Source organism: Microtus oregoni, unplaced genomic scaffold (genome assembly GCF_018167655.1).
Source record: "Microtus oregoni isolate MIOR12 unplaced genomic scaffold, Mior012 000006F_ref0000085, whole genome shotgun sequence".
Classification (NCBI taxonomy): Eukaryota; Metazoa; Chordata; class Mammalia; order Rodentia; family Cricetidae; genus Microtus; species Microtus oregoni.
Window position 1 is genome coordinate 48,368,441 of NW_024543065.1, and position 24,537 is coordinate 48,392,977.

The following is a 24,537-nucleotide window of genomic DNA, read 5'->3' on the forward strand; positions in this document are numbered from 1 at the left end:
CTGGGCTGGAGAGATGGCTCAGTGGTTAAGATCACTCACTGACTGCTCTTCCAGAGGACCTGGGTTCAATTCCCAGCACCCACATGGCAGCTCACAACTGTCTGTCACTCCAGTTCCAAGGGATCTGACACCTTCACACCAATGCACATAAAAAGAATCGAAATAAATTAAAAAAAATAAACCCCTTAGTGCTATCTGAACACTTGACAAATTAGAAGCCAGCCACCATGCACTGCAACTCTGTGAGCTTGGTTTCTAACTACACATCACATGTGCATCACATCACAAGGCACTGAGTGGGCATCTGGAGTCTGGCTGGAGTGGCAGCTACAATCTGTTATACAGAAAGGCCATTTCCCAACATCCCAAGAAAACAGAGAAACCCAGACACTAGACAGCCTAGCCTCAGCGATTTCTCTGGGTGGCCCTTGCATAATGCCAGTGACTCCTGAGAATTCAAGACACCAACACCCAGAGTGGATAGTGGGTGCTGTTGGCACAGAAGGTAGATGTGATGTCAGATGGCTAGATGAGGCCCAGTGGCTCATGGCAGAAAGAGGAAGCCAGACTGCAAGCTCCCGGACAGGAGAAGCAACCCTACCTACACTTGTGGCCTCCTGCATAGTCCTCTCCTTTCTATCACTAGGAATACTAACTTTCACAAGTGTCTAGAAAATATCAGTTCTGGGAACAAACTCTAAATAGTCACAGACCTGCTATGTGTAGGAGCCATGTTGAACATGGTACATGTATGAGTAGCTTCACAAGAATAACAGGAAAGGACGGTGACAACCATCACCCATCTACTTTTAGAGGAAGAAACACTCAACTGCTCAACTGCTAAGGGGAAAGGAGCGGGCGTGTAAACGCAGGCCTGCTTCTGGAATCCAAAAGTGGCAGAACCATGCAGGAACTTGGCACCAAAGGTGCCACATGGTCTGTCTGGCCCCTCACTACACTGGACTACATTTTTGCAAGACACATTTCCCAGATGGTCTTGAATGTTCACAAAGGTAACATCAACTGCAAGCTACTAGATCAGACGGTGAGCAGAAGAAGCAGAAAGCCTTGTCCATCTGTCTTCAGAGAGTAACACCAGCTTCGTCTCAGAAAGAAACCAGGTTGCACCAAAAGGAAGAGCAAAGGCAATGGCTTGGCTGTGCTGGGTGCAGTCTGCCTGGATGATGCCGGCAGGCTGGCACCATGCACATACCTCACTGACCACATCTGAGGTGCTCTCAGGGCCACTGGGAAGGTGGCCAACAGCAGGGCCACTTATTTGTAGTAAAGCAAACAGAAGCGGTCTTTCCCCCTCTTTTTCGAATGTCAGCACTCATTAGCAGAAGTGAAAGGGGTGGGAAGAAACTCATGTTCCAGAAATGCAGCGGCCTCAGGACTGACCCCAGCCCTGGCAAGCTCTTACTACATTCTGCTCTTTGTTCTGCTCTCAAACAGCCAGCCACACATGGGCACAGCTGTTGACTCTGCATTTCTAAAGCACACCTCCTCACCAGTTTGGGTTGTAATTTGCTCAGATCAAACACTGGGATGGAGAACTGCTTTACCAAAAGATGACTCATAGAATAATATAAAATACTACAAAATTAAGAGTTCCAAACTTGATTAACCTCATCTGAACTATTTAACTCAGGTTGCCCAAGGCTAGGGGGACGATGACATCTATAATGAAGATGTACTGATCAATGTTTCTGCCTAAGTTTATGACTAGTCTATGTAATGGGAAAGACAAACTATGAAATTTAGTATCTTCTCGGTAATGGTGGTACATGTCTTTAATCCTTCCATTCAGGGAGACAGAGAAGGGTAATTTCTGAGTTTGAGGCCAGCCTGAGATCTACAAAGTGAGTTCTAGGACAGTCAGGGCTAAACAGAGAAACCCTGTCTGGAAAAGCAAAGCAAAGCAAAGCAAAACAAAACAAAAAACAACAACAACAAAAAACCCCAAAACAAATAAAATAAAAACAAACCATTTTTTTATATTTTAAAGAGACCCTGTGTATATGTGAACATAACACAACCTCTACAAAAATATCTAAATATACTCAAATTTCATCTAAATTCAGAATATCAGCTCAGTGCTGACACAGGTAGAAGGTCACTTATAAGTTTATATCCAAGTCTAGTTTTGGCTACACAGTGAGATACTGCTCAAAAGCGAAAAAATAAACAAAATATTATTATGATGGAGCTGGGGATGCACCCAGTAATGGTGTACTTATCCAGTAGGAGCAAGGCCCTGGGTTCCATCCCCAGCACACAAGCAAGAACCAGTCAGCCAAATACTGTAGTATTTAATGTGATCACCAAAGCCACCCAAAACAAAGCAACAAAAATAGAAGACAATTAAGCTGGCGGGGAATGGCACAGCCTCTGGAGGTTTCTATAAAGTGGCTCTCAGACTCTTATGGCTTGTAGTATCTCTTCATCTGCTCAGATCAGTGCCCAGTGTTTTCCTACTGGCCTCAAGTCCAGTCTCAGTAAAATCAGTCCATGCATATGTATACTTCTTTCATGACACTCCCTGAGCCCAGGTCTCCACCCCAGGCCTGATATGGGGACCCTACATTCCACAAATGACATATTTACAAGTACAGCTTGATGGCAGAGCCACAGTGGTCTTCCTGAAGACTCTCAGATGCCCTGTATGAGGTCCAAGTCCTGTCTACAGCTTTCATAAATGTTTACATGACAAAATCTTGGTTCCTAGCTTGCATGACTGGGAGGTCTGAGGGCTGCTGAAGGTATACTCGATAGGGATTATGGAATCCAAATCTTCTCTTCCTTTGTTTCCTGACTATTGGCATAGGTGAATGGTTCTGCTCAACTATGTACATACACAGTGGTATTCTCGGTCAGTTCCAAGACACTGCCCCCTCAACACACATGCATTTTTTTGTTTGTTTGCTTTTTGAGATGATCACATTTGGCAGCCCTGGTGGTCTCAAACTGGCACTGGCCCAGAACTTACAGCTATCCTCCAGCCTATACCTCCCCAGTGCCACCAACTGGGATCTTGTTCTCTATAAATAGTTTACTGCCTCAACTTATTTGTTATAATGACAGAAAGCAAGTATTTCACCCTTTCATCTCTTCAATAAAACTTCATCAATGGCCTTATGATGAATCAGCTCAAAAAAGAGAAAGACACTGTCACTCACTCGCTTCTGAAAAACTCCCAGACAGCCACATGAAAGCCGTTGATGGGTTAAGGAGAAGACCGATTCTCAGAAATGACTCAAAATTAGATGCCCTTTTTGCCTATCAAATTACACCGAGATTACTCAAGCAAAAGACAGAGGACCTGCATCTAATCTACTGCTCAGAAGAGGCAGGAGTGTTCAGTGAGTCACAGAACATGTTAATAAATACCTACAATCAAAGCTCTAGGATCATCACAAGCTACCTTGCCTACACTGAGGTCTAAGCTAGTCAGGGGTATACAGCAAAACTTTCAAAATGATTCTTCACACAAGGTAATGTAATAGCACTTAACTGATTATGCACAAATGTTCACCACCATGTTATTTATACCATAGTAAACCTGGGATTACTCTCAGTAATAGGATGGTAACTATGAACAGAACAGAATATCCTGCAGCTACTAAAATCTTTAAGCTAAACTTTTAGTCACATTTCTTTCATTAATTGGATTAAAATCTATGACATTCCCATTCAGATTCCAGTCTCTGCCAGAAAGTCTATTTTTCCATCTATGAATGATTCCAGGGTGACTCTTTCCTTTAATGGGGACATTATAACTAGCATAAAATGTTGGTAATTAAGGAAGGAAAACAAAACAGACGAATCACAAAGGGGCGTAGTGTGAGCCATGGGCTGTGTCTAGCCTGGTCAGCACACGAAAGTCACACAACTACCATGACAGGCCTCTGCACTCAGCCCACTCTGCCTGGTCACAAGCAGCAGGGAAAGAGAGTCTTTTCTCCAACCCAGCACTTGAGTGGCACGTGGCCTTGAATCTGGGCATCTGCTGCTCTCTGCCAACCACACTTGAGAGGGAAGATGGCACAGGACATTCCCGTGACTGCTATCTGACAGTCAGAGAAAAGATATGAGGCTCTAACAATGACTGCAGCTGGGACTGGGGCTTGTCAACAGCTCATAGGCAGATGCTGGAAGTGGGGGCAGGGGACATGACCTGCAAAGTAAAAACAAGGCAAGTGGCTGACAATTTGGTTCATTATTGTATCTGATTATGGTGGGTCTCAGTTTTCCCCTCTTTGAAAGCAGAGTAACAAGGTTCCCAGAGTTCCTAAAGTTCAGATAAAAGAAGAGTTCCTTCCATTAGCACCATTCAGAGTCTCACAATTAGGGCCACCGGACAGTCTCATAGTGCTTTTGAGGTGATGCTTTGCTCAGTTTAACTCTGACAGCGCCCAGTCATTCAGATGCAGATGTCTCTGTGTAAGAAATGAATGCAATCTGTCCTTGTGTGGGGATGAAGGTAATAGTCACTGGTGAAACATGCTGCCAGGACCTATTCGGACACACCATGAAGCATCCAGTCTCTGGATCTGTTTTCCTGCACTAGGCATCTGCCTTCTTACCACTAAGGCTGGTGGAGGATCACCCCCTCTCCCCTGGATGGTAATGCCTTCCTCTTTTCTCAATGATTGTGGTCTCTCAAGTCTACCACTGATAACAAAGTGCTGCACAGACACAAACACCACCACTGCTTTTGCCTACAAATTATTTTTAAACATCTGTGGTCACGACGACAGCAAATCAACAAGTAGTTGCTACCCCATTATCACAGATGTCTCCTATGGCTAGCTGCTGCTCCTTTGGAGCTCTTGTCTTTGCTGGGCAGTAAAGCCCCTCTGGGCAGCACCATGCTCAAATAGTGCTGATTAACTATGGCCTGTCTGGCAAAGGTTATGAGTTCTAAAACAAGAAATTTCTTCTAAAGAGGATCCATCTCCACATCAATTAGGTGGGGATCTAAGAAACACGATTTGAAACCAAAGAAAGCAAGTGGTAGTTTCCTTTAAGGAATTAAACACTAAAGTACTTTTTTTAGGAACCAAAGAGAGAATAGAACAATTCCTAAGATGAAAATTTTGAGTGACAGATTACCATGGTCCTTTTCATTATGAAAGGAAAAAGTAGGACCCATGAAAAGCAACAAAACTTGCTTGTTCAATGGCAGGAAGCCCTGAACTAGTGTACAGCAAAGAGTAGACCCAAACATCTTTCAAATCCAAACATACGTAAGTACTTAAAAAAAAAAAAAAAAAAAGCCGGGGCCAACCTGGTCTACAAGAGCTAGTTCCAGGACAGGCTCTAAAGCTACAGAGAAACTCTGTCTTGAAAAACCAAAACAAAACAAAAAAAACCAAAAACCTAACTGAATTTGTTTAATAAATATGGGTGTTTTGCCTTTATGTATGTGTGCAACATGCCTGGTATATGCCTGGTACCCATTGAGGTCAGGGCTGGAATTACAGGAGTTTGTAAGCCACCATGTAGGTGCTGGGAATCAAATCCAGGTTCTTGGAAGAGCAGGCAGTGCTTTCAATCGCTGAGCCATCATCTCCTCAAACTAACTTCAAGTACTTTCCCACTGGTCTATGGGAATAAAGTAGCTGTGAGCCCCAGACTTGGTTGGCTAAGTTCAGAAATCAAGAACAAGCAGCTGCCTTAGAAAGACATTATCATTCCCACAGACCAGTGCCCAGAACAGCCAAAGTTCCCAGCTGTTTGATGGTGCCTGAGTGTAGGTAGCCAGGCCACTAGCAGTAGCTGTCTTCCAAAAGGGCACAGCTCTGCACTTTGAGGCTTAGATGCATTTCCTGGCTGTGACATAGTGGGAAAATGGCCAAGAGTCTACTATGTAAATTACCTCTTCTAGACTGCTTCACAAGAGCCTAGAGTAAACTAACGCAGCAACAGAGTAAGAATTAGTTAGAATCTCCAAATTTGGGACAGGTGACAAGAGACCTCAACTAGCCCCCATTTAGCAAGCAGACTGTATCAGACCAGTGCTAGACAAGCAAGAGGGGAGGACGCCTCATCTAATCAGCTCTTGTCCAGAAGGTGCTACCGGATCAGAGGAGGGAAACCTAACTCAAACACAAGGAAAGGGAAATGGGAAGTTGAGCAGTGAGGGCAAGTATGCAGGGCTAAGGACAAGAGCACAAGAACAGGAACAATTACAGCATGGGCTGGCAGATGCCTCCTGGGGAGAAAAGGTACAGAGCTTCAGGAGAAAAGGGAGCAGAAAGAGTGAATGGTCAGCAGATAACAGGTGTGGGTGCCAGTATGTACCTATAGTCAGAACTGTTTTCTAAAGAAAAGGTATAAATATAAAAAAAAAGAAAATAAAGAAAAGGTGAAGTGTGGAGCTAGGGACATGCCGTAGTGGTAGAATGTCTACCAATACCACTAATTGGGCAGTGGTGATTTTTGGGGACTGTAGAACTATCTGGGTGACTAGATGGACCAATGTGGTGACCAGGGGGTGGTCAGCCCAGTCCTCTGGAAGTAAGTGTGAGAAGCTCCAACTTTGTCCACATAGTTCATGCTGCTGCTCACCAGTTGTGTGAAGGGGCTGCCAATGTCAATCTTTGTGAGACAAGGTCTAACTTACTATGTATCCCTGACTAGCTTGGTCTACATAACAAGTTCTAGGATAGCAATGGGTATACAGAGATACTGTCTTCAAAAAGAGAATATAGTAAATGGGTTAGAACAGAACTCAAGCACAATCCAGAGCATACTGCTTTTTAAAAAATATTAATTGGTGTTTTGCCATGAGTTGTCAGGTCCCCTGGAACTGGAGTTACAGTTGTGGGCTGCCACGTGGGCCCTGGGAATTAAACCCAGGTCCTCTGGAAGAGCAGTCCATGCTCTTAACCACTGAGTCATCTCTCCAATCCACATACTGGTTTTTAACAGACTGAGTAGGGATAAATTCTCCCCTCCCCCATTAAGATTCAAAAAAAGTTTTCTCTGTCATTTGGGGCTGGAGAGATGGCTCAATGTTTTTTTGAGACAGAATTTCTGTGCAGTCCTGGCCGTCCTGGAACTCATTATGTAAATCTGTCTGGCCTCGAACTCAAGAGATCCTGCCTCTGCCTCCCTGGTACACCACCACCACCCACCGGGTGAACACTTGCTATTCTTGCAGAGAATCCTGAGTATGATTCCTCTAGCACCCATGTTGGGCTGTATCATCCTTAAATCTAGTTCCAGAGGCTCCAATTCCCCTTCTGGCCTCCAAGGACATCAGACATGAATTCATGCGCATACACGGAGGCAAAACACTCAAACACATAAAATAACAGCGATATATCTTTTTGTTGTTGCTGTTTCTAGACGGGGTTTCTCAATGTAACAGCTCTATTTGCCCTGGAACTCTGTAGACCAGGCTGGCCTTGAACTACTCACAGAGATCTGCCTGCCTCTGCCTCCCAAGTGCTGGAACAATTTTTTTTTTTTTGGATTTTCGAGACAGGGTTTCTCTGTAGCTTTTTGGTTCCTGTCCTGGAAATAGCTCTTGTAGACCAGGCTGGTCTCGAACTCACAGATATCCACCTGCCTCTGCCTCCCGAGTGCTGGGATTAAAGGCGTGTGCCACCACCGCCCGGCTAACAACAATATTTTTTAAGAAATAATTTTTCATAATTTTTTTGGGTTTTCTGAGACAGGGTTTCTCTGTAGCTTTGGAGCCTGTCTTGGAACTAACTCTGTGGAGCAGGCTGGCCTCGAACTCACAGATATCCACCTGCCTCTTGCCTCCCGAGTGCTGTGATTAAAGGCGTGCACCACCACTGCCTGGCCATAAAAAATATTTTACATGTACATGTGGATGTCAGATCCCCTGAAGCTGGAAAACAGAGATGGTTGTGAGACTTGTGATATGGGCACTTAAAATGGAACTCTGGTCCTGTGCAAGAGCAGCAGGACACTTTAATGTATGAGCCATCACGGCCAGCCCTTCGTGTTATCTTGTATTTGCCCATACTCAGGAGAGGATCTACCTTCTGCACCCTACTCTACCCTATACTGCCTAGCTACTACTTTTTGTATCCGCTAAGGCACTACGCAGTTTTGATCAAAGTTGAATCTTTCTGTAGTCACCACCAGTAATTGTTTATAGGCATGTGTGTGCTCCCCGTATTTGGTAGAAATGGAAATCTTTTATAAAGAAAGTGCCTTATTCAACAATCCCCACTCTCGAAACATCACGGGCTTTGATCGAATAGTTTAGAAAAGAAACACAATTCTCTATCCCAGAGATGAATGTAAGCAGGAATCTCATCTTAAGATTCCGATCTTCTGATCAGGAGAGATGATGATACACTGCTGAACAAGACTTCGGGGCTGGAGACACAGCACTGTGGCCAACTGCTTATCTAGTAAGGTTAGGGTCCTGGGTCTCCTCCCTAGTACAATGGGGCAGGGGAGAATGGGGTGAGTGGAGAGCCCACTGACAACAACCACCATCACCAACAAAAAACAATCTTTCTATGGACCTAGCATGACATCTTAGGTTCAGCACTGGTATCTTTCTAGGGGCTGACTTGGGTCTTTAAGGTTCTTACACCACTTTTTAAAGGTTTTTAAATTTTAATTACGTATCTGTTTATCTACATGAACCCTCAGATACCAGAACTCAGAGAACTGTTGGATCACCTGAAGCTGGAGTTACAAAGTTGATTGACAAGCCACCTCTTATGGCAAGGCCTGGCTTGAAAACGAAAGGAGTACAGTGATCTTCATGCCTCCATCTCTTCTGGAATGGTAGTAGAAGCACAACACTGCCCAGCTCAAGGATTTTTCTCTTTTTAAATTGTTTTACTTATTTGTGTGTGTGTGTTGAAATTTGAACTTGAGGTCCTCATAATTAATTGGAGAGGAAGTGCAACTATCCACTGAGGCATCTGATCAGTCCCAGGTTTTTTAAATGTCTATCACCCCTCCAATACTAATAATGTATTGGTTATTAGTCGTGTTCTTTTGACAGGTGCCACCATCCTTTCACACTTTCTAGCACAGTAGGATGTTACGAGCTCACCTGTAATTTTCCTATCCTAGCTCTGGAATCATCCATTTCTCGAGAAACCTTGGTTCCACTTAGTGGGAAAAGATAGCAACTACTGCTGCGATTTAAGTGAGCAAGGGCAGTCCTTTCAAGGTGCCTTTGCATTTAAGCCTTTTCAACTCACAGGTCTAAGAAACACACTTGCAGAAGAGACAACACATACATGCACACATAGGTCCACTTTCAAATCTGCAGATGATAAGCCACAAGCATATTTACTATGCTCCCTCCAATCCACTCATACAAGGCACCTTCTACTGTTCTGCCTTCCATACACTGCTCTGCTAAGAAGGAAGCCTGACTGTTCTCATGCAAATTGGCTACCTACTTGCTCACTCCTGAACACGTGTAAACACCGTATTAAAAACAGACGTGCCTGTTGTGTTATATCCTAGGTCTGTAACCCCAGCACCTATTGGGAAGAAGCAGGAAGATGAGAATTTCAGGGCCAGCTTTGGCTACATAGGGAGTTCTGAAGCCACGGTGGTTTATCCTGCTTGAGATCCTGTTTCAACAAACAACAATAAACCCACCGCACAAGAAGTACCCCAGGAGCTTCCTTTTGTTCCTGACTCAGCACAATACTGTTAGTTGAAAAATAAATACTAAGAACATGTTTAGATTAAAACCAAGGTGACAGAGACTTTGGTTTGAGGTATGGTTTCTTTCCCTACTGTAGCAGTCTCTCTTGAGAACTTTAGAAAAACATCAGGAAGCAAGTCACCCTGTTATTCTAAGCCAACAGCTTAGATGATTTGTACTTCCCAAAGGTCTCTGGTTCTGATAGCCTATCCAATGGGAAGCATGGTCATTAGACCCTGCTCTAGCCTCCAGCTGTTGTGTACTATCTTTCTCTTTACCTCTTAGCAAAACCTGTTCAAGACAGTATGTATCTGCAGAGGTGCCTATACTTCCAGTTCCTGGAATGCTCTTAAAAGTCTGCTTTGATAGCTGTGGAGTAATTCAGTCATACTGAAAGCCAACAAGACAGAGCATTTTTTTTCTACAGCCTACATTAAGGCTTTCCTCACAAGGTCAGTGTGAATTCACAGCTAAAGTGATCAATTCTTCCTCTTCTGATTCTCAGCAAGAGATCTTGCAAATACCAGATGCACCCCAAATGTTTGATCTTAGGTTATTTGTCTTAGTTCTAAGGCTGGAGTATGTGCTAAGTATTTTTCCACAGCTTGTTAGAACTGACTGAGAAAGTGGGGACAGTAGGACCTTAGGATAGTAACTCATCATGAGATGTGGTCCTATTCCCTCCTGCTCTCAGCTAAGCCTGCATGTTACTGTCCATGTTGGTAAAAGAACAGTTTCCATAAGAGAGATGCTATTTTTAGCACTCCTGTTATGATAAACTCACAGTAACCTCAAAAAGAACAAATCAAAGTCAACTTTTTACCACAGGAAACCAGCTCACACTTAATGTTTTGCAATATACCATGGGAGAATAATAAAAAGATGAGCTCTTTTTGCACACAGATGGAGAGGATGACAGCTTTCAAGGTAGTGGGAAAACGCAGCAAGAAGGATTCAGTCTGACCACTACTGTCTTAGACAAACTGGAAAAACACCGAATTCCCAAACATGAAAAGCACACACACAGAGACAGCAAAGCAGCATGAAACTTTGTAAGCAACCAGCCAAGATAACACAGGACATCACCTTGGTGTGTGCTAGGGTTGACTGCGTTATTATGTGAGGGACTGAGGCAGGAGAATCACAACATCAAGAATACCTTAAGACAACCTAGTATGTCAAAATTAATTGGGGGGTGGGGTTAAGAGCACTGACTGCTCTTCCAGGGGTCCCAGGTTCAATTCCCAGCACTCACATGGCAGCTTGTAAGTGTCTGTAAATCTAGTTCCAGGGTGATCTAACACCTTCACACCAATGCAAATAAAGTTAAATAAAACCTAAAATATAAAAATTAATATTTTAAATTTTAAAAATTATTTTGTATGTATGGGTGTCTTGACTGCATTTATGTCTGTACCATGTGTATGTCGAATGCCCTCAGAGGTCAGAAGAGAATCAGATTTCTTGGAACTGGAGTAATAGTTATGAGTTGCCATGTGGGTGTGAGGAATTGAACTCAGGTCCTCTGCAAGAGCAGCCAGTGCTCTTAGCTGCTGAGTCATCTTTCCAGCTCCTAGAAATATTTTTTATTTATTTTTAAAATATTTATTTATTATGTATACAATATTCTGTCTGTGTGTATGCCTGCAGGCCAGAAGAGGGCACCAGACCTCATTACAGATGGTTGTGAGCCACCATGTGGTTGCTGGGAATTGAACTCAGGACCTTTGGAAGAGCAGGCAATGCTCTTAACCTCTGAGCCATCTCTCCAGCCCCTAGAAATATTTTTTCAAGTGTTGAAGAACACTCATACACAAAGGGCTGGCCCTAGTTTCAACATCAAATGGGGGTGGGAGTTACAAAGAAAAAAAAAAAAAAGTTTTGCCAGGACCCAGAAAGCAGACAGCAAGACACCAGCATGTAGACAGTTCTCATTCTGAAGCCCAAAGTGGAACAAATGAGCAGACAAGCAGTAACCAGTCACTCATACAAAAATAGTCACTTATCTAGCAACCAGCGTTTTCCACTAGGCATGGGGGAAATGAGGTCAGGTTCTTTTTTTCTCAGGGGTGCATCATAGCCAAGCACCCTGTCTGTCCTCACTGGGCACTATCAGGTGACATGAAGTCATCACCAGCTCATATAGGTCACATTTTCAGGTCTAGAAAAGCCCAAAACTACTAATACATCACCCCAGATCAGCTGGGCACAGATGATGGTATGTCATCCAGCCAACAGGAGAACAAGGCCACTCATAGGTCCAAAGATCCTTCAGTAATCATTTAAGCTATCACATAAAAATATCAAATTAGCTGGGTGTGGTGGGAGCAGGAGGACCAGGAGCTCGCGGCCAACTTTGCTATAGAGTTTGATTGAGGCACTGAACTACAGGTACCACTCTTCCAGAGGAGTTAATTCCAGCACCGGGGGATGGGGGTGAAAAGAGGCTCAAAACGCACCTGTTAACTTTAGCTCAAGGGGATCTAACACTCTTCTGGCCTCTTAGGGCAGTCAGTGAGCCTACCCACTGAGGAACGTCTCCAGTCCCCAAACACGAGGCTCTCGTGTATACTTTTCAGGGCAGCATAGCAGCTCCTGTGTGTATATTGGCTTTATGCTAAGCATCTTGCCATTAACTGGGTTTGGAATCTTGAGTAAGGAAGTCAACTTACTGCTGAAGTGGTGGCGCACACCTTTGATCCCAGCACTCAGGAGGCAAAGGCAGGTAGATCTCCAAGTTCAAGGCCAGCCTGGTCTACAGAGTGAATTTCAGGACAGTCAGGGCTACAGAGCAACCCTGCTTGGGGGACAACAACACACACAATTAGCCTTTTGGGGAGTTTGTTTACTCAAGCTATGAGATGACAGGAAGAAATTAACTGACCAGTCTCTTAAATCTGAGTTCATTTGTGTATATTTATCTTTGTACATTTTTATACTTCAAACAATTTCGCTGATGTATGATTTATTAGGTCACGTATTTTTTGGCTTTGAGAGATATTGTCTGTGTTAATTTCTCCTTCCTTCCTTCTTCCCTCTGTTTTTCCCTCCCTTCTTCCTTCCATCAAGACAGAATTTCTCTGTGTAGCTCTGGGTGTCCTGGAACTCACTCTATAGACCAGGCTAGTCTTGAACTCACAGAGATGTGCCTGCCTCTCAAAGGCATGCACTCCCACCCTCTGCGTTAGTTTCTTTTCAATGCTGCTTAAGGATCCTAAGGCACAGGTGAGACAGACACTAACCACTGAGGTGCACTCTCCAGTCGTTTTCTATTTCTTGCTTTGAGACAGGGTTTCATTAAGTTGCTAGGCTGACCTTGAGATCATGCTATCAAAGACCCTGAATCTACTATCCCGCTATTTACTATCCTTTGGATTAACTATTTCAAAGAACTGGAATTGCTGTCTAGGGTCACCAGGCCTAGTTTCACTAAGAATACATCTCAAAAACAAAACAAAACAAAACGAAGGGCTGAAAGATGTACTTAGTAGTAAAGAGCTTGCCTATCATAAGGTTGAATATTCAGTACCATAAATACAAAAAAATCACATACAGAGATATTAATTCAATGCAGTTAGTTGTAGAATTTCATTATTATTAGAATCAATTTTCTGCTCAATCTAGTTTTTTTTTGTTTTTTGTTTTTTTTTTTGTTTTCAAGTTGGCCTTGAAGAAACAGCAATCCTCTAGCCTCTGCTTGCTGAATGCTTGAATTTTAGCTGTGTCCCCCACCCGGCTACTCGCTGTTTAAACTGGCAATGAAGTAGTTGACAATACTGTAACATGGAAAAGGAACAGGCTTTGGTGACCAAGAGCCAGTCCCTAACTAAGATCACTGCCCTTACCTCACTCACTCAGGGGTGCACTCTGCACAATGGCTCTAAATTTTCCTGAAGCTGGGGTGAACTGCTTCAGGAAAGGCAGTGAGGTGGTATTACTGTTCTTTGCTCTCTACCAAAAGCTTCCCTTCTCCGTGGTTCTAGAGATTGACCATGAAGATCTTGTATATGTTAGGCAAGTGCTCTCAATACTGAGGTACACCCTTAGCCCCTTAGAGAACTTGTAGTCCCTTGGAATGTAAGGATCACTCACCTCAGAAAAATGGCAGAATAAGCCAGAAATGTCAGGTCAGATTTATTCCAAGTACCTAGTCTCAACAACTGTAACTCATTAATCCCAGCACTCAGGAAGCAGAGGCAGGTGGATCTCTGAGGGTTCAAAGCCAGCTTGGTCAACATAGAGAGTTCCAGGACAGCCAGAGTTACATAGCGAGATCCTATGTCTCAAACAAACAAACAAACAAACAAAAATAAAAAACCTGCCAGATGATCATGACATTATTGTAAATGGAGATTTCTCTGTCTTGCCTTATCTAAATCATCACTCAGAGACTTAATATTAATTACAAACTGTTTGGCCCATAGTTCAGGCTTATTACTAACTAGCTCTTACTTTTAAATTAAATTAATCCATATTTATTAATCTATGTATTGCCACGTGGTCATGATTTTTACTGATCTGTTAGCACCTTGTTTCTTAGGCAGCTGGCTTCTCCCTCAACTCCACCCTTCTTTCTCCCTGTATTCAGTTTGGCTTTCCCACCTAGCTATAGACCGAAGCAGTTTTTATTATCAACCAATGAGAGCAACATATATTCTCAGCATACAGAAGGGTTATCCCCCAGCATATTATAGTTAATACCAGGTATAGATAGTACATATACTTGGAATACCAGCACCTGGAAAGTTGAAGCAGTACTCCAAGTTGGTGGTCAGCATGGCTTATGTAGCCATCTAAAAACAACAACAACAAAACAAAACAAACAAACAAACAAAAAAACCCCAGGAAGCTTTTGTCCCTCCAAGACAAGTCACCTGAATGTTCTTGGTATCTTCAGGCCCACACAGGGCTGGACCAAGCTGGTAGTGCTTGTCCAGAATGCATAAAGCCCTGGGTTCAGCCCTACTACCACACGGAGGTATGTGCCTGTAGTTCCACTATCTGAGAAAACTCAGATTAGGAGTTCAAGATCATCATCAACTACATGAGTACTTCGAGGCCAGCAAGGGCTACATAAGATACCTTTGTCAAGAAAAAAGCAAAACAAAACATTAGACATGGTGGTACATGCCTTTAATCCCAGTTATCATTGAGGAGGAGGCAGGCAGATCTAAGTTCAAGGCTACTCTGGTCTACAGGTGGAGTTCCAGGACAGTCAGGGCTACAAAGAGAAACCTGTCTTGAATGAATGAATAAATACAAATGAAAATCAAAACGAGGACATTTATGTACTTTAGGAGACTGCTGTGATATTGAAATAGATGGGGAAACCCCCATAAATTGCATTCTCAGACATGACATCCTTTCTACTTATTCTTTTTCTTTTGAGGCTAGCCTTGAACTCGTTACAATTCTTCCATCTCAGCATCCCTAAGCTAGGACTATAGGTGTGAGGCTAGAGTTTGCATTGACATTTCCAGTGGTTCAACTTCTGCCATGGGAGCTGCTGTGGGCATGTTTCCCACTAGATGCCAGGAATGTTCCCCATTGAGTCCTAATCACCAGAACTAGAACCACACACCAGATAAGACATTCCAGGTCAGACTCAGTGGCTTCTTCATAAGCAATTGTTAGAAAGGGTTTCACCATATCCAAAAATGCTGCAAACTAGTGGCTGCAAACCAGATCCACTAATGCTTCATGTGCCAGACCCAGGACTTGCTGAGAACCCTGGTCCAGAGGAGCAGGTGCTCCTCACAGTACAGCTGACACTTCTTCCATGCAGGCTCCCACAGTCCTTAGGGGAGGCATTACTCACATGCCTAACACTCATTCCTACTTAACCCACTTAAATATTTCTGTATGAATGGACACCAGGGTTTTAAAATAGTTCACCCACTGAAATTCCCTACTCTGTCCTTTTTCTGATTTTGAGACAGCATTTCACATAGCTGAGGCTGTCATCAAACTCACTCGGTAGCCTGAGACAAGTCTGAAGATCCTCCTATGTCTCAATTACAAGTGCTAGGATTATAGGCAAATGTCAACATGTCCTAACAATTATTTTTTAAATGGCACTTTAAAAACTGAGCCTCAAGCCAGATGATGGTGGCCCAAATCTTTAATCCCAGCACTCAAGAGGCAGAGGCAAGCAGGTATCTCTAAGTCTGAGGCCAGTCTCGTCTACAAAGCAAGCTCCAGGACAGACAGAAAAACCTTGTCTTAAAAAAATCAAAACAAAAAAACAAACAAACAGCAAGCCTAAAACTGAAGCTCAATGGGTCTGGAAAGATGGCTCTGCAGTTACAAGCATTTTCTGCATTTGTAGAGGGCTCAGGTTTGGTTCTTAGCACTGACAAGACAGCTTATGACCACCCGCAACTACAGCTCCAGTACTTATACAAACAGTGCACATATATATACACACCAGCAAAACACTCACGTACATAAAAGAGGAAACAAAAATAAACAAATGATTGAGATTGGGAGTTGTGGAGTGCACCTAGAGGCAAGGAGACCTCTGAGTTCAAGGCCAGAGAGGTCTACAAAGGGCTCCAGGTCAGCCAAGGCTGTTAACAGAAACCTCGTCAAGGGTTGGGTGTGGTGATTGTGTGGGGCCTGATATCGTGGTGCAGGCCTTTATAATAATAATAATAAAAACAACAACAATAATAATAAATCCCAGCACTCAAGATACAGAGGCAGGTGGATCTCTGTGAGTTCAAGTCCTGCTCAGTCTAAACAGATAGTTTCAGGACAAAACTATATAGTAAAACTCTGTCTCAACAACAATAGATACTAAAATAAACAATTGAAACTGCAAGGAACAGGAACACTAAGAAGACAATCAGTATTTTGCTAACAAATCCTTGAACACCAGCAAGGATACACTGAAAGATGGCTCATTCAGTGTGGGAGAAGCCAGGTAGAATGGAGGGTAAATATATGAAAATGAGGCAGAAGGATCATCTAAAGTTAGAGCCAGCATGGGCTCTATCTACTGTGAGGCCTCACTGCAGTAAGTAAAAAGTAAACAACTCAACTCAAAGAAAAGAAGAAATTCAGAACTCTTGTCAGGAGAATGAAGGGTTGAGGACCAGGCCACAGTTACAAAGGGAAAGTGGAGAAGATGCTGGGGAGCTGACAGTCACCAGGACTAACTGCACTACAAGTCATTTTGACAGATTTAGAGAAGTTATCAGAAACCAGACCTCAGTGAGGCTGCATCTCACCACCCTGTGTTGAGAAGGATACAGAAAAACCCATACAGCATCAACACTGGGCCACAGTGCAGTCAGTAGTCAAAGCTGGAGCCTGCCTGGGGTGACTCCAACTCCAGGCCTTACCTTGCAGCAGAAAGTAGTCTGGGGCTGTGCGCTTCAGCGCAGCCTTGGCTTTCTCTCCACTCCAATCCACTTCCAGCGCTTCTTTTACAGGGCAGAAAAGTACTTTCTGTGGGAAACGGCAGAGTGTTTTTAGGAACAAGCAGGCTGGTTTGAATTGAAGCAGAAACTCTTTTCCAGCTCAGACAAATTTCAATATTCAAAGTCTTATTCTAAAAAGGCAACACCCAATATACACATTAGAGTATTACTCAGCAGTAAAAAACAATGACATCTTGAATTCTGCATGCAAATGGATGGAAATAGAAAACACTATCCTGAGTGAGGTAACCCAGACCCAAAAAGATGAATATGGTATGTACTCACTCATTAGTGGATTCTAGCCATACATAAGGGACATTGAGCCTATAATTCGTGATCCTAGAGAAGCTTAATAGGAAGGTGAACCCAAAGAAAAACATGTAGTTATTATCCTCCTGGATATTGGAAGTAGACAAGATTGCCAGGCAAAAATTGAGAGCTTGGGGGTGGGGGTGGGATGGGAGTAAGGGGAAATGGGGAGAGAGAAGTGAGAAGAGGAGGATGGGGAGAGCTTGGGGGAATGGGACAGTTGGGATGGAGGCAAGGTAGATATGGGAGCAGGGAAGTATATATCTTAATTAAGGGAGCCATTTTAGGGCTGGCAAGAGACTGGACTCTAGAGGGGTTCCCAGGTGTCCAAGGCGATGTCCCCAGCTTGTTCCTTTAGCAGCTGAGGAGAGAGCACCTGAACTGGCCCTATTCTATAGCCACACTGATGAATATCTTGCATATCACCATAGAACCTTCATCTGGCGATAGATGGAGATAGAGACAGAGAGCTCCCAAGGTCCAAATGAGGAGCAGAAGGAGGGAGAACATGAGCAAGGAAGTTAGGACTGCAAGGGGTGCGCCCACCCACTGAGACGGTAGGGCTGATCTAATGGGAGCTTACCAAGGCCAGCTGGACTGGGACTGATGGAGCATGTGATCAAACCGGACTCTCTGAACGTGGCTGACCAGGAGGACTGACTGAGAGGCCAAGGACAATGGCACTAGGTTTTGATTCTACTGCATGTACTGGCTTTGTGGGAGCCTAGTCTGTTTGGATGCTCACCTTCCTCAACCTGGAATGGAGGGGGGAGGACCTTGAACTTCCCATAGGGCAGGGAACCCTGACTGCTCTTTGGACTGAACAGGGAGGGGAGGGGGGGAGAAATGGGAGGAGGTGGAAATTTTTAATATTAATTAAAATAAATAAATAAATAAATAAATAAAGTCAACACCCACTAAAACCTAAGAAATACTTCCTGCATAGTCTGGGGACAAAAGGACAGATATGTGCTCCTTGGACCTGGTTCATTCTTTGGTCTCACTATGTAGCTCAGGGTGAAACTGTAGACCAGGCTGGCCTCAAACTTGCAGAGAGTCTCCTGTTTCAGTCTCCCAAAGACTCAGACTCAACTGGGTGAGGCGATGGTACAGAGGATTTTAATTCCAGAACCCAGCGGATTGAGATATGAGTATGGCAAGTTTGAAGCCAGCCAGCTTGAGCTACTATACAGTAAGACTCAATCTCAAAAACTAAAAAAGTTACTAATAAAGTATTCTTTTCAATTATATACAAGAAAACCAAAATTTAGCCAGGCTGTGGCAGTGTCTGCCTTTAATCCCAGCACTCGGGTGGCAGATGGATCTCTGTGAGATCCACTAGACCAGCCTAGTATACAAAGCGAGTTCCAGGCCAACTTGGACTTATGTTAACACAGAGAAACCCTGTCTAGACAAGACAAAAAAGAGCATATATGGGTTAGAGAGACAGCATAGCAGTTAAGAGCATACACTGTTCTTGCAGATGAACTAAGTTCAATTCCCAGTTCCCACATCCAGGTCCTATAACCTCCATTCCAAGAGATCTGAAGCCTCTCTGGACTGCACCTGCACAGGGATCTAAACATACCAACACACATACATGCAATTAAAAATAATTAAAATAGCCGGGCAGTGGTGGCGCACGCCTTTAATCCCAGCACTTGGGAGGCAGAGGCAGGCGGATCTCTGTGAGTTCGAGACTAGCCTGGTCTACAGAGCTAGTTCCAGGACAGGCTCCAAAACCACAGAGAAACCCTGTCTCGAAAAAAAAAATAATAATAATAATAATTAAAATAAACTGTTTTGACCCCTGAGACAGGGTTTCTCTGTGTAGCCCTGGCTGTCCTGGAACTCACTCTGTAGACACGGCTGGGCTTTAACTTAGAACCTCCCTCTGCCTTCCGCGTACTGGGATTAAAGACATGTGCCACCATCACCCAGCTAAAATCAACATTTTTTTAAAAACTCAAACATCACTTACTTTTCCCTGAGTAATACAGTAAAAAAGTTGAACCCTTCCACCCTCACACAAAGACATTTTCTGGAAAGGGAATTTCTAAGCAAGGATGCAGGAGATGGGTGTCCTGGGTGAAAGGTCTAAGCAGATATTGTAAGAAGGCTATCCCCATAGGAACAGTAACAGGACACTGGTTCCATCCAGTGGTTGACACAAGAAAATACTGGAATCTGGGGAGTCAGGCTTGCTTATTAGAAGAGAATTAATTAACACATGAAACATTAAGAAACTAGAATGAGCATTGTGCTGAAAGGTGTTGGTGTGGACTCACTGGCAATATAGAGAAATAAATGCAGCTGGTTACTGGTCAGGCATGTTGTAGGCTTGTAATCCCAGCACTTGAGGGGCAAACTGGCTACGTGAACTAGCTGAATTGGAGGGCTCTGGGTTCATGCAAGACACTCTACCTCATTATCTAAATCAAACACAGCAATCAAGACAACCTTAGGTGGCCTCTGTGTGCAACTTGTACCTGTACACATGTATAACCCATACACGAATAAGCACGAATGCCTTAAATGTGGAGTATCCACTCATCCAGATTTAAAACTGACTACAAGTTGGTGAGAACTGAGATAGAGTTGGCTCAGCGGCAAAGAGCACTGGCTGCTCTTGCACCAGACCTGGATTTGATTCTCACCATCCACAGAGCAGTTCACAACCACCTATAACTCCAGTCTCAAGGAATTCATCCCCTCTTCGGGCCTCCATAAAAACTGCATGCATAGCACTCATACACATATAAAATAAAGGTGGAAAATTTTATTTTGGCTTTTAGAGACAGGGTAGCCCTGGCTGTGCCAGAACTTAATGAGGACCAGGCTGTCCTGAAATTTGGATATCCTCCTGACTCCCAAAGGGCTGGGATTAAAATTTAACAAACAAACAAAAGTCCATTATGGTGGTACATATGCACAATCCCAGTATGTGGGAGGTAGAGGAAGAAGAATGCCAACTTCAAGGTCAGCATGGGCTATATAGTGAGACCCTGTCTGAAAAGAAAAAAGTATTCTAACAAATGACAACTACAAACTGGACAATTTTCACTCAATAGCATGGTTGAAACAAAGCCTGAGGCTATCAAGTGTTACTGTTACATGCTATTGGCTACTGAATGTAAATTGGTAAAAATATTTGAGAGTAATTTAACAGAATCTGAGAAAATTTAAAGTGCCCTTAACCTAATTTTACCCTACAGAAATGAACACAATTGCCCAAGTAGATTATAGATTACAGTCTGGCATATACAAATAGAGGCTTACTGCAGCACAACTTCTAACAGGAAAAGTTAGCACAGATACATAACAGTAATCTATTCATTCACACAACAGAAGTCTTGCAGTGCTATCCAAGAGGACTTGTTATGATGGGGTAGGCCATGTATACATGCTGTGCAACTCCCATGCCAGCAGCTACAGGTACTTATTAAGCATTAATGAATCTGTTTCTACACTGTATTTAATATCATATAGCCGTATGTGGCTAGTAACTACCATAAAGGACAACAAAGCTCCACAAAGATACACAAACAGTGGAGAGACACGGAAAGCAAGTCTAGTACACAGGCAGACGTGGGAAGAAGAACCAACTGTTAACAGCCATTACTTACACTGTCAGAGCAAAAAGGCTCAGTCATACCAGAGATGCCTGTTACTTTAACTTAGTAATATATATGGTGCTAGCTAAGAGTCTTACTTTATGCTTAAACTCCTGTATACAAAGTTGCTTTTTTCTTTATTTTTTTTTAAAGAGTAACTTTAAAAACAAACCATTTATTTATTTACTTCAAGTATGAATGTTGTGTACCACATGCAAGCCTGTTGGATCCTCTGGAACTGGGGTCCTCTGTAAGAACAACATACACTCTTGACGCTGAGTCACTTCTCTAGACCCCAAAATTGAGTTCTTTGCATCTATAAATGTCTGACTAAACTCAAAGGCAAGTAAGGATGACTGGGAGCCTGTCCCCTTCGGGTGTCTTTTTAATCCATCCACACAGCCTAATAGCACCAGAGTAACCTGTCTAATAATAAAATAAAGCCAAAAATACAGAAAAGAGTGACAGGTTAGTATGCTAACACTGAGAATGTGTTTAATGAACAGTGTTTGTTCTATTATACGAATAATCTGCAAGGATGTGGCATGTATCTGTACACGATATATACAGTAACATACATATTATACATGCATCAGAAACAGTGGCAAAAGATATAATAGTGCATCCCTATACGCTCAGCATTCTGAACCAAGAAGACTTGAAAGGACAAGGCCTCTTTGGGCTACAGACCAAGTTTACAACCAGCTAAGGTATCTCTGAACCATGGAGAGAGGAAAGGAGAGAGAAATGGAGGGGACGGATAGACAACCAGATAACCCCCTCCCCCAGCCACAATTACTAAGATGATAGGGGGTAAGCCTTTTTGTGTTCACTTCATTGGAAGTTAAAAATTTTTCTTCACAAAGCAAGACACCACTCCCATCTCAGCTAACTGTCCTCCCCGGAAAACCCGGAATCAGTATCCCTCCAAACTACCCCCCACACACACATACCAGAGTACTGCATGCCTCTAAACCAGCGGTTCCCAGCCTTCCTAATGCTGTAACCCTTTAGTACAGTTCCTCATGATGTGGTGACCCCAACCATAAAACTATTTTCTTTTTTTCCAATATGTAACCTTGGCTGTCCTAGAGGTACTGGCTCTATAGATCCAGGCTCTATAGAGCCTCTGCCTCCGGTGTGCTGGGATTAAAGGTTTGTACGGTAACAACCCAGCCATAAAACTATTTTCATTGCTATTTCACTACTGTAATTTGGTCACTGCTATGAATTGCAATGCAAATATCTGTGTTTTCTGATGGTCTAAAGAAACCCCTTGTGGAAAGGTCATTCAACCCCCACAGGTTAAGAACCTTGACACCTGGGAGGGCCTTAACCTTTACTGCTCGCGAGGTTCCTGTCTTAACAGTCAGCGACTGTTTCTGGGCAAATTCTTTATCTTCTTTGGAATTCTAGTCTCTCTCTCTGATCAAGTACAAGAACTAATGTACTGAACATAGTCCATTCCATAATCTAGGTTTAAAATGACAAAGATCTCCTTCAGGGCTGTCATTTCCTGCTACAGGAAGTGCCACTACTCTGAACTGTATTTCCTGACTATGACTGTGCTTAAGCAGTGGCCTAGGATTATGGCAATAAACAAAAACTTCCCTGTCCTTAGAGACTAAAATCTAATATTCATTCACTCGTTAGTTTACTTATTTATTATGTGTGTACACACATAGACACAAGGAAGTCAGAGGCCAATTTGTAGGAGTTGATTTTCTCCTCCCCCTATGTGTGTCCTAGAGATCCAATTTAGGCCATCTGGCTTAATGACAAGTCCCTTTATCAACTGTGAGGCTATCTCCCCAGCCAGCTCAGGGAGAAAATCAAACGGAGAATCAGGGCTGTAGCTCAGTGGTAAAGGAACTGCCTAAAGCACTTAAAAGGTCACAGACAAAGCATGCACACAGAATAAACAAATGTAATTTAAAAACCAAAACATCCCCCCCCCCACCCAAAAAAAGGTGACAAACTCCTGGATGCCATCTGCCTCCAGTCAGGCCTTCCTACTGCCTTATTTATCAGGCACATGTGTGCTAGAAAGGCCTGAGCTTCCTAGATGTGCGAAAACCACAAGCTCTGTTTTTCCTCTTTGTTTTTTGAAGTTTCTAAATTAGGAGCACACCATGTACCTTGAACCCAGAGTGGTTTTACAACATTTGATTGAACCTAGGACAAGTGGGAGGAGAGAGGGACTCTGACAGACACCTTTCACAGGAAACAGGAAGTAGCTGCTTCCCCCACCCCATCCTGCAATCTCTGGGTAGAGCCCAACTAGTTATTCTGTACAATTTAGGAAACCTTAAAATCTAGGTGGAGGAACTACTTAACTGGAAAGAGCTTCGAAATCCAGGGCTGCCTAGCCTGGTGGGATTCATCTTTAAGCCCAGCACTCAGACAGGCAGGAAGATCTGGATAAGCATGGTCTGCATTCTGAGTTCCAGGTCAGTCAGGGTTGCAACAGCGAGAATCTGTCTCAAAAAATTATAAATAAAATCCCAAGGCCCTCTTGGACCAGATGGAGAAGTTGTTGCTACCAGGTGGCAAAGTCACAGGCTCAAACAGTGCCACACTCTGCCTGCACTGTGTTCTAGTGAAACACACAAAACCAAGGTCTGGAATCCAGGGGATTGACAGAAGGAATGTGCTGCATTCCGTGCACCCTCAAGGGCTCAGGGCTGGAATCCTAGCTCAACAGTCCCATTGTAACAGCTGACTAACAATGTCAGCTGGAGAATATTTTGATATCTTCAATTTCTGCCCCCTGTAAGGAAGACACTGCACAAAAAGCAAAGTGCCGGCAGAGCCCTCAGGAATGGCACAAGACTGCCAAGCACTGGCCTGGGCTCCACACATTCTCCTCATAGTGAGATAAAGAGGCTCCCAAAAGAGGCTTCCATATCCACCCCAGTGGACTCTTATCAGAAGTGACTCCAGGGAAACTTCCAGCTGTGAATGGCTAACAAAGCAAGGGCTTTTTCCATTTGAATGCAAAAAGTGGTGGGCCTCAACCAGAGAAGGCCCTTAAGCCATAAAACCCTTCACACCAGGGCCAAGTGTCACACTTGTAAGAGGGTGTGATTTATAAACTGACAGAGCAGCCCACAAAGCCCCTTTTGTGCCCCTCCATTTGTTAACAATGTCTCTCCCCACCAAACTCAGGCAGCCATGCAGAAGGCCTGACTGGGCCTCAAAAAGAAAGGACCCCAGTTTGGCTCAAACTCTAATGTTCACGCTGGGTAATTACAGTCCTGTGAATAGACACTAAAATTAGAGTTTAATAATTCCTTTCCATCAGGCTCACAGATAAAGCTATCCCAACATAAAAACCAAAGTAAGGGAAAGAAAATACACAGCTCTGCCTTAGTCTCACTTCTGTGATCCTGTACTTTGTGGACCTTAACCCTAAAGCAACTCTAACTGGACATGCCCACTAGTTGATTTACTTTCACAACATTTGAATCTAGAAGATAAAGAGTAAATACGGGCTTGGTTGCATCATTTCTCAGTTTAACAA

General features: G+C 43.4%; 1 protein-coding gene across 2 annotated transcripts in view; it reads right to left on the reverse strand.

Moving 5' to 3' along the window:
- The window catches only part of Sae1 (SUMO1 activating enzyme subunit 1), a 55,336-nt gene that overhangs the window by 11,201 nt on the left and 19,598 nt on the right, over positions 1-24,537 (reverse strand). For both annotated transcript variants that reach the window (XM_041654936.1, XM_041654937.1), the window contains exon 6: positions 17,014-17,119. In XM_041654936.1, the coding sequence (XP_041510870.1) occupies positions 17,014-17,119 (106 nt within the window). The remainder of the gene's footprint in view (positions 1-17,013; positions 17,120-24,537) is intronic.